General features: G+C 31.6%; 3 protein-coding genes across 3 annotated transcripts; 1 reads left to right on the forward strand and 2 right to left on the reverse strand.

Moving 5' to 3' along the window:
* Positions 1 to 832: 832 nt before the first annotated feature.
* Positions 833 to 1,604, forward strand: LOC110994531. Its single transcript, XM_022261221.2, has 3 exons — positions 833 to 1,007; positions 1,117 to 1,244; positions 1,327 to 1,604. The coding sequence occupies exons 1-3, from the start codon at positions 946 to 948 to the stop codon at positions 1,584 to 1,586; spliced, it is 450 nt and encodes a 149-aa protein (XP_022116913.2). The 5' UTR covers positions 833 to 945; the 3' UTR covers positions 1,587 to 1,604.
* A 113-nt stretch (positions 1,605 to 1,717) lies between these two features.
* LOC110994530 lies at positions 1,718 to 4,084 on the reverse strand. Its single transcript, XM_022261220.2, has 5 exons — positions 3,921 to 4,084; positions 3,726 to 3,850; positions 2,669 to 2,785; positions 2,211 to 2,298; positions 1,718 to 1,927 (listed from the first exon to the last, which is right to left on the reverse strand). Exons 1-5 carry the CDS (start codon positions 3,968 to 3,970, stop codon positions 1,765 to 1,767), a joined length of 543 nt encoding a protein of 180 aa, XP_022116912.1. The 5' UTR covers positions 3,971 to 4,084; the 3' UTR covers positions 1,718 to 1,764.
* Positions 4,085 to 4,763: 679 nt separating this feature from the next.
* LOC110994529 lies at positions 4,764 to 11,319 on the reverse strand. Its single transcript, XM_022261219.2, has 10 exons — positions 11,104 to 11,319; positions 10,895 to 10,992; positions 10,527 to 10,712; positions 9,719 to 9,833; positions 9,425 to 9,497; positions 8,800 to 8,947; positions 8,506 to 8,641; positions 8,082 to 8,234; positions 7,696 to 7,856; positions 4,764 to 6,517 (listed from the first exon to the last, which is right to left on the reverse strand). The coding sequence occupies exons 1-10, from the start codon at positions 11,188 to 11,190 to the stop codon at positions 6,331 to 6,333; spliced, it is 1,344 nt and encodes a 447-aa protein (XP_022116911.2). The 5' UTR covers positions 11,191 to 11,319; the 3' UTR covers positions 4,764 to 6,330.
* Between the last annotated feature and the right edge of the window lie 20 nt (positions 11,320 to 11,339).

Here is an 11,339-nt window from a genome sequence, read left to right on the forward strand (position 1 = left end):
GCTACGCCAATGGTCGAGAGCATCAACCAACTCGCGCTTACTCTTGTTGATAATTATTGCACTGCAAAGACGCGCGCCTTTTGCTTGTCATAATGTAGTGAAGTAACGTAGTGTAAGATTTTTTTATTATATGATAATATAACCATTGAACAAAATCATAATTAAATACAGAAGTTAAAAACTAGAAAACAACATTAATGCCGAAGTTAAATTATATTTATACCGGAATAGTATGATATTTTTTATTTGTATTTGTGATATAAACCCACGGCATAATTATATTGGTAGACACATAAAGTAGCTAACATGTAACATAACTCAGTCATTCCAATTACGACCATCTCGTCGTAGAAAAGATATTGCGAGCATCTAAATAAGCGTGAGTGTGGATAGCTAGGTACATCTTGTGCCGTCTCGACTCTCGACTCGCCAATATTGGTGAGTCTGGAGCCCGTTAGAGGTTCGACTAAACGTAATGAAAATAAAAAATAAATTTACAAAAACAGGTTAAAAATGTTATACTAAACCTTATAGTAATAGAGATACAGATACATAGACACTTTAATTTACCTGAGATGTACTTAATAATAATTCAATAAATAGTGAAATTATTATAATTAATAAGTTATTGTTTGGTGAAGCTTATTAGATTCTTCACCCAAACTACTTTTTGCTACATTTTTTTAAATTGACAATTTTATTCTATTCCACCAAATTATGATATTTTAAACGTTCATAGTTGTTGATAATTTTCGACATTCACTTATGACAGTACATACAAGTTTATATTTAGTAATGACAATATAACATTTAATTTGATTTTTAAGCAAATTATTTTTCAACTTGGCGATCAAATAAAAAAAAATGTTTTAATGCACGATATCTCACAAGCAATTTTTGCATTAAAATCATGAAGAATTTTGCTAGTAATATTTTAAATATATAATGGGTTGTGTGTGTTGTTCTCTAAGTTCTTTTGTATCGATCGTGCTAGATGCTCTCGAGAGGTACTTAGTCAATTAATTTTTATAGCATATAGCTCAAATTGTAATAGACTTTATTTCTTGAAAGAGTTATGCATTCCAAAATCATATTATGAGCGTATAAAAATTTCAGAGTATCACTATGTACTGTTTGTGCTATGCTCACTTGCTGCCTTATGCTGACGTTGATAACAGTGATGGTTATGGGAATTGGAATCGGGTTCCACTATTGCTTTGTCCAAAATTCAGTGGACGCAATGGGTATGTTATTTTTTGCTATATATAATATTATATATTTATGACGCCATATAAAAATGTAAACTTAAATCTTTTGTATTTTTAGAAAAGGCTGCAGCCGCAGCAGGTGCTGTACGATCAGGAAATGCGAGAAAGTCTTTAGCAAGTGGGAATGTTATGCGTTCCGTCGATAAAGCAGTGCAACGAGGTTTTGCCCACAGGCTGACTAGAAGGGAGGCCGACACACCGCCATTGTCTAATAACGATACAAATTCATCGTACGCCTTAGAAACCAATTTTACAAGAACAAATGTAACCCAATCCATCGATTTTACAAGTACGAATGTGTCTTTGTCGGCATTGTAAAGTTTTTTGGTGCGAAAATAAAACAATATTTAAAATATAATGCTTTATTTCAAAAAAATCCTACACATTTTATCAATATAACATTTATTCAAAAGGAATCTATAAAAATATCCACTTATAGAAAAATTTAATGGTGAGTCTAATAAACCTATATGAAAAAAAGGAAAGTCCAAATATATTATAAAAAGGCGGCTAAAGATGATTTCAAAGTTGGTTCTGTGCTGTTGAGTGGCCGAAAGAATGGGATTTCTGACGTACTGTTTCTCGAACGACGATATCGTCCAATAATTCGCTTTGCAAGTTCCCTTTCTTGTGGTGACAGCTCAGGCTCCTTGGGTGGACTAAAATGTCACCGTAAAATAGTAAAACAAACGTTATCGGCCCAATGTCTGCAGTTCTGTCTTAAAATTCTAGTATGGGGCACAAGGAAAGCAAATTACGTTTTATTTTAAGGCATGTTAATTACCTACTTTCTGTGCAGCATCAAGATGCACAGATCGATTATATGTCAAGTGCGTTCGTTACGCATTATGTAGTAATTACATAGTTATTTCTTTTATTAAATTAAACATGCGCGATTACCGTATGACATAACAGTAACCAATTTTTTATATATATTTTTACCTTTCGGTTTCTAAAACAACCACCGGCGCCTTGGACTTCTCTAAGTAAATCGTCTCGCCACCTCTCTTTCGGGCCGAACGCTGTACTTCTAAAATTTCGATGAATTTAATAAAACACCATTTTAAATAGATCTATGCTAATATTATAAAGCTGTTTATTTCATTTAATGCGTCTTAGAAGCCACCGAGTAGCATTGAAAAATTTTGTTTTATCCAACACCATTGGCGGTGTGACCAACGGGATAAAATTAACGTGTAAAATCACAGAACAATGTGTGCAGATAGACTACAATAAAATCACACAAGACTAGACATGACAACAGTATAATATACCGGCCCCTAATCTAGTTGTATTATTTTCTTGTCTAGCATAGAGCATAATCCGTGCCAAATACAAAAATCACTAAAGTAATCGTTTACTTTTACGTTTCTTATAAATACAAGAAGCGCCGTTGCTACCTAAGATCGGTTGTGGTGCGTGTTCAACTTCCGTCCGATTGACGGCGACAAGTCGTACGATAGGTTGCTCTGCTCCTCCTCTTAACATGTTCGACTCTGTCGTTGATCGCGATGACACTAAAAAAAAATGTGAGCGGTCACGGGACGCCTGGCAGATGTTAAACATCGACATTATTTTGTAAAAGTAATGTGCAGAAAAGAACAAACTGTGATAGGAACTAAATATGTTACAATGATAAAATAAAATATTACGATTTTTTTCCAGATAACGATGACTATTTGTTGAATAAACATTATTTTCATTAAATATTTTTAATGTGAAATTTACTACTGCATTTAGACTGTATATCATATAGCGTGGCGACGCGTCGCCACGGCATGCGTCGCCACGCCAGAAATCGGTTTTACGTGCGGCTATAGATGTTTCACATCAAAAGCATTTTAATACATATATTCTTTAGTTTTTATTAGATTACTAGAATTGTTACTGTCGCCAAATAACGAAGTTAATGTTAATGAATATTGATAATTAAATTGATGTTCTTAGCAGTGTGCTAGAACCTAGTTTGTAAACTTCGCATGGTGGACGTAAGTTCCAGCTGTATGTATATGATCATGTGTAATGTGCTTTTAGTTGGGCACATGTAAGTCACAACTTCTCTTCTAAAATCTTTTTAGTTTAATTTGGCATATATATGCTGTAATTAAATATAGTTATTAATTCAGTAGCGAATACTGCTCAGTCTAGGTACGGAGGTGTTTACGATTCACACTAAGGACACAAATACAACACGTAATTTCTTCTGACATCTCGGGTGTTTTGGACAACAGACTCTCTTCCTTAAATTAGATGGAGATGAAGAATTATTTTAAACCAATTTTATTTACACTACCACAAATACTCGTGGTTTAGTTTTATTTGTTAGTTTAGTCGTAGTATATAGTCATCTCTTGATAATAAATAGGTGTATTATTGTATTGTGCAACTTCGTAAAATGCTAAATTGATATAATTTTTCGTGTAGATTTGTTTGGCATGTTGTATACATTATACTTACTTGCAAAAGCGGCGAGCTCCTTTTGTGCATAATGATAGCCGACTGATATTCCATATATCATGAGTATGACGATTGTAAACATTAACAGCATAAGGAGAAAAGCACAACAGGTCCAGGTTAAAACCCTATTTTAAAATAAAATGTAAGTAATCCGTAAAAAAACGAATAAAACCCAGTCATTTGTAGTTGTCTTACCTTTCCACGCAGAAAATTATAGAACAACATACCGACTGTATTATTCCCATTATTAGAAATTTAAATAGTATCTTAAATTAATTCTGAATAAATAAACATTTTAGCACCAAATTTCAAATACGTCAGAAAATACGTATATTGACATATGGATGCACAGGTAAAAAAATGTATGTATGTAGTCGTGTACACACGAAAGAAGTGAAATTTCTTTATAATTCTATTTTTAGTGTACTTTTAATTTGGATGGTAGCAAATTAAAACAAAGATTCCTTATTCATTCTCATTTATTTACAAACTACAGTTCGTGCCTGACTGACTGTTTAAAATAAAATATTTACATTATTTACAATTATCGTCACAATTAAAATTATACGGGTAGGTAATTTTATAAATATCAGTAGTGGATTGTCATTGCACTGTGTATACGATTTATTAAATAAATAATCTTTCAACCATTAAATTGAGTATTTTCAAAATTTCATTACTTGTAGTAGAAATATTACTATTATTGCTATCGTTAGTATATATTTTTGTTATTAATGGCTTCGAATATCTTCGAATCAACCGTCGTAGGGACAAGAAAAATGATGGCTTGTAACGGAAAAATGTGACGCGTAACCGAAAAATGTGACAGTAATTTTTTACCAACGCTGATAAAGTTACTCACTTAAAAAATAATAAGATTATTTTTTTCTCACAAATCGCTCTTACTAAATTTCTAGAAGTGTTCAGAAAAAATATCAGAGCATAGGTACAAAATTAGAAGCTGGGTGTTAAACCAACGAAAATTATTCTATTACAAAATAACAAGAAAAATAATGTTAAAATTGATAAAAACAAAGGTTTATAAACAAAAACGTTTTATTAAATAAGAAAAATACAACAGTTTCGAAAATAAAGGCATTCACAACCAATAAATATCATCGAACATTCTAGACAAGACATAATTATCAAATGAGATGTATAAAGTCAAAAAAGCTAATTTACGCTACATTTAGGGTAAACACGGTAACATAAAAAAGTATATTATTCTATAAAAATGCAATTATAAAATTTACTAAAAATACTACTTACAAACTATGGTGATGTAATAATAATTGGTGCAAGAAAAATAATAACAATAAACAGCAGTATGAATGAAACGTCAGCATCTTCCGTTCGACTGTGATTGGTCGAAAGCATCTCTAGTTGGCGCGTTGACACGCGACATGATATGTCACTTTACGTCTATTGGCGCAATCTTAATGGCAGGCCTCGCGCGTTCGTTTCTCATTTTACATTCTCAGCCCCTTTGCACGAATATTACGTGAAATGTTAACAAAATTTCCTATAATTTTCGAAGTTAAATTAATTTGAATAATTTAGTTGATAAGTAATGTTCAAAATAGTCACATATTTTTTTAAAGTTTTATATTACATTATCGCTTGTTTTTTGTTAAAAATAGGCTGTTAAGTAATCTTTAATCTATACTTTTATAATACGCTATTGAATTCCATTTCATGTATCATTCGTGGCATGGTCTTAGTGAATAAACACCAATAATTTTTTGTAGCGCTTCGTGGGGTTTTAAACTAAAAGCACGAAGGTAATTGTTGGAATAGGACTTGTTCAGTGAACTTTACAAACATTATAATTTAAAAGCGAAAAAAAACTTATAAATGATAATGATATAAAAATTATAGTAATGACGGATCAATACTTGATAAAACAGCTATTTTAGTTTTATATGATTTAACCTAATAAAAATTAATATTGCTTTACAATACAATAATTTTAAGGTAAATTTTAAAAACAGTTCACAACGAAAAAAAATCTCTTATTGATATTTACTTGGACGCAAGGATTATAGTCGATAGGATACTTAATTCTATAAAAGTACAGAACGGATAATTTGTTAATAAAAAAATTATACTCAATATTTTACGAAAAAAAAAACTTAATACGTCCTTCATTTACTGAACTTTTCTTTTATTATTTTCTGATCAGATCACTTTAATTCTGTTACGAATATATTACAAAATACGTAAAATATAAAAGTACTCCAACTTAAAATGTGAGATTGACTTATAGTATTCATTTGGAATTTGGCAAGGTTTTTTTTTTGAGTCGTAATAACATCACATGCTGACCTAACTAAATGATCATCTTCTTACCTGTCTTTTGAAATAAAAATTAATCTAGAAATGGATGAAATCTTTGGCCAACGCGTGGTATTATTATAATAACAATTCGTTTTTATCTTCAAAAAATATTTACGCTTTTATGAAATGAGACAAACAGGAAAGACAAAGGTTAAAAAAAAATAGTTTTAATGTCGTAACAATTATCCAAATGAATACCGCCAAAAAATTTTTTTTTTTCCAACAAAATATATATTTTATTACGTTTATTTTATCCGCTCTGTAAAATCTATGTCTGAGCCTCTCTTATTAATTCAGTGAGCGGTAACTCAGTGAGTGCTGTACGCAATTCGTGTTGCAATTGTGCGTCAATAGCGGGCTGCGCGTGCGCACGGACAGCGCCGCGTATCCATCCCCGAACCGAATTCAACTCTCCACTTAGCGGACCCAGGCCAGTTATGTGCATGTCCATTCCCCTAGACATTAGTAAAAAAAATATTAAATACTGATCCTAACACGTATTTATTAACGACTGTTTTATAAAATACTAGCTGACCCGGCAAACGTTGGTTTGCCATGTTTTTGTGCCAAAAAATTTATGTTTATAATTAACAAAAAAAACCACAAGGAATGATTGTAGAGGGGTGAAAATTTAGGGTTGTATGTATTTTTGTATGGTGTATCGTAGAAAAATAAAAACGAAAAATGTTGTCTATAAAATAAATAAAAAAATTTAGGGGTAAATCATCTAAAATACCCTTAACATTTAGGGGGATGAAAAATAGATGTTGTTCGTTTCTCAGACCTACCCAATACGCACACAAAATTTCATGAGAATCGGTCGAGCCGTTTCGGAGGAGTTCGGTTACTAACCCCATGACACAAGAATTTTATATATTACAGATAAAATTTCTATAAACTACGTTACGAATAAGAATCGTACACAGATCTTTAAATATTTAACGTAGACTATCTGTTTAAGATTTTAGAAGTAATGGTAGACAAACTGGAAGAGGAAAACATAAGAACAAATCTCTGGTTTTCCTGAATAATAAGACTGGTGATATCTAATCCGTGTTAGTTTAGTTTATGTACGTAGGCATGTACGCCGCTCAATCCAACGTTCGAATTCGGGATCTGCAGCGTGCACCAATGGAATTTTCATCCCACGAGCACAATAATACCAGCTCGTATGGAGAAGAAACGTGGGGAACCCAACATGTCTTAGGTTTAAAAATCAGGCTGATAACCAGAAATTAAAAAAAAAAAACACAATCACAAGTACAGATAAAAAAGTCTAAAGGTCCCTGGTTCAACGTATACGTATTAAATAAATTGTTTTTATCATTCGTTATCAACAATTAACACGTGTAATTCAACTCACTACATGTGTTATTTATTTATTAAATACAGACATGGCTAAACTCACAATAAAATAGACTATAATATATACAATACAAAATTAATTAAAATAACATAAAACACATTTTATTCTAACCCCTAATACCCTCCAAGTATACCCTCAAATCAGAGTACACTGCCGCCATACGCTCACCAAATAGGTCACTCTCCGGTGAAGAGTCGAGAAACCCATTTAGCATCGAGAGTAGTCGAGGAATGGGAGCTTGTTGACGATGGACAGTTATCAACTTACCCGCAATGATGCATTCGCAGGTCATCCAGCTGTGCATAGGGCTCCCAGCGAGCCAGGCCCACGCATAATGCCATGTGTATGGAGTTATCGCTGAACGAAGAAACCACTCGACCCGTGCTACCTACCCCCAAAGCCTTCACCCGATAGTCGTCGTAACCAATCTGATGAACAGACAATTTTGTAGGAATTTTTGATTAATATTAATCAAACCAATAAGCCGGCAACGCAATTGCGAGTGTTTTGGCAGTCCACGGGCGGCGCAAACATCAGATGAGCCGCTTTCCCAATTAACCTCTTATTATCTGTTATTAAATATTGAGGATTTCAAAGAAATTGCTGAAATACAATTTTTGCAAGCGATTTACACTGTATAATATATATAATACCTGCAAATCCTTGATTTTGAGGGTGACGTGGAAGCACGTTCTCCCAGGATCTGGGCGTGTCACTGTGACATCATTTACCCGATTTATACTCGCTAAATTCTTCACCCAACCTAATTCCGTTTCAAATTTACCAACAAACGATACTGAACCTATCTGAAAAGGAATAAAAATCATATTTTATCACACATATACATGATAATACTAATATATATATATATTAGTATTATCTGAATAGCAAAGGTTTATAATTCCATAATCTTGTCAGATTATTGTGTTTACAGATCTAGGATATAAAAAAAAGTAATTTACATCTTCACAGGTATAGGCATCAGATAGTTTTCTAAAAGAAAATACATTCCTGATTTAAAATAACAATTAATAAATAAATAAAAATAATTACTGATAGCAAACAACTTGCATATACCTTATGTAAAAAGGTAGCATGAAGTGGGGGTAGTTCCAAAATTTCAGTACATGTCTGAAGGAGGGTACGTCGCATATTTATCAAAATCATATCGATCACTCGATTTCCACTCTCACTCAATTTATCCACCATTGCGCTGAAAAAAAACTAATTATTAAGTCTTTACACAATTACAATAACAGGTGAAGAAAAGAAACCTTTAATTTATTTTAAATGATTTTATAAATATATACTATTTATTTAAATAAATATCTAAGTGAAATTACAAAATAAAAACCATCATAATAAATATACCTATATGCTTCCAACATACTAGGATTACACCCCACTACGTCTGATACGCTGGTAGCTTGGTAAAGCACTTTCTCCAGGTGTCGCTGCAATTTCTGTCTCAGGAGGGCGAATAACGGCAGAGATATTGCAGCTGTCAGCGGTAAATCATCTAAAATATAAAAGAAATGAAACCTGGTTATAATATTGTATTAAATATTCTGTACTTTGTAAATCATCATGAAATCATAAAACTGTTGCAGCATATTAATGCTTCCAGGCCTAAGAAAGTTTTTGGTTGAGTCACTATGAAAAGCAACATTTTATTGTTGCTAGTCGTACAGATGCTAGGCCACACAATAAGTACATCCTTGAGTTCGATGGTGCACATATATGTAGAACAAAACATAACATTTAAACACTATATTCTTATTCTTTATCATTTATATAAATAAATTTAAATATAAAAGTTATTTAACAAAGTGGTATGTTTAAGTGAATTTGTTTATAATAATTCATAATTATAGCGATTACTAAAGGATTGGACTTGACAGCAAAGCTTTTATGCAAAAAAAATTACACACACACAACAAAAACAGTTCAAGTTTGGTTTTCAACATGGATCTATAACCATAGAAACAATTCATACCTATATGTTTTGCCAGTTGTTCTGTGGTTGTGAATTCATATCCTCCATTTCTTTGTGGTGATGGCCATGACAACTGAAACATATAATTAGATTTTATTTTTAAGTAAAATAAAGATCAATGAACTTCCACAAATGGAATCACTTTCCACCATGTATAAGCTAATAGTCTTACGTTAGGAGTTTGTTTACACGTAGTATTACAGCTAGAAAAACTATATTCAATTATTGTTTTGTGTAGACAGACGGCTGATCACCTGCTGGCCTTAAAATTAAATGAATTAAAAGAAAAGATACCTTTACAAGAACTTCGTCGTGAATAAATTCTATAGCGGGGTTAATAAATGAAAATGCGTCATCTACTAGTACTAAGCCCACCTTTACATCTGCAATCATGTTTGATAATGATATTCTGAAAGATAATATTTTAATAAGTTAATAAAAGTATCTAACTTGGTTATTGTAAGGACCACAACAGAATTATGTCAATTTTAAATCAATTATTTAAGCAGTTTATTCTAAAACATGTTATCTATTTATTTAAATATCATACAACTTTTATTGAAAATTGTTATAAAATAATGTAAAACTGTTTTGTATATTGAAAATGAATTGAAACCTCATCAAACAGTCATGTTGCCAAATCAATTGATTAAGCCTTTTAAAGTATGGCTTTAAGTCATTGAAACAAGGGTTAAATTAAAATTAATAAGCATTATTCCCAAGGTTTCTTTAATATCTTACTCTAAAAACGAGGAATACAATTTAAAGTACTAAATTTTTGGGAAAAAAACAGTCTAACTGCTTTTCATCTGTTTTCAATGCAGAAGTTAAAAAAAAAATAGAATACCTTTTTAAATTGTCCCATTTGGTACAGACCTATTAATAAAATTGTTAAATAAGAATATTTTAAATTATAATACAACACCTTTAGTTTCAACACTATTTCATTCAGAATAAACATGACAAAGCAGTTTATGAAGATGAAGCAGTATTACATTTTTTAGTAGAGTTGGATATAATTTCTCCATATTCCAAATATTTTTATGAATATATAAAATTAAATATTATAGCATAAAATTCTATATATCTTTAAATTACTTACACAAGATGACCTTCTGACATAACAGGAATAAGGTTGTATAGGTTTTCATTAAAAGCACTGTAGAGCCCTCTTACATTTACTTCCCCTAATGAGCATTTTAATGATAGAGACATTGACTTGAGATCTAGGGATACTGATTGCATGTGGAATGTTGGAGATTTGACTAGCTCTAATCGAGATAATGTCCTGAAATATAATGTTGTTATGTAATTAAACAAATAAGAAAGGCTGCCATATCCACCCTCATGTACCTGGTTATATTTTACCCTATTTACTCATTTGTCAAACATCTGGTTAGACTTAATTTTTAGTCAGCAGCTACTTTGTAATTTGATAGTGTTTTTAAATGTATGTTAACTTTTACTTACACCTGAGTGTTTTTAGCAAAGTATGAAGTATCTTCCAGAGCATCTGTTTTGATTTGTTCACCATTTTTTGTTTGTTGTATTGCAACATTGGTAAAACTCTGAAATTAGAAAATATACATTTATTTTCTTTTCATTCTTGAATTTAAATAAAATATCGGTCTGAGACATGTTCTATCCAACAAGAAGCAAATAATACATTTTTAACTTACCCTCTTGATAACATCTTGTAAATTTGGTTCGATATCAGTCAACAATTTGTCGAGTTGCTGCTCGATATCCAGGGTTTCTTCAGTCATGACTGTTTTATCCACAGACGGTACATTTGATTTTCATTTATCTTTTTCAGTTCGAAACATATTGGAAGATAAAAAAATTACGTTCCTGTAAATCCTGCACAATCAACAACACTTATTGACGTTTTGACGTTTCATTCTTGTGATTTGTC

The sequence above is a fragment of the Pieris rapae genome, chromosome 4 (genome assembly GCF_905147795.1).
Source record: "Pieris rapae chromosome 4, ilPieRapa1.1, whole genome shotgun sequence".
Lineage (NCBI taxonomy): Eukaryota > Metazoa > Arthropoda > Insecta > Lepidoptera > Pieridae > Pieris > Pieris rapae.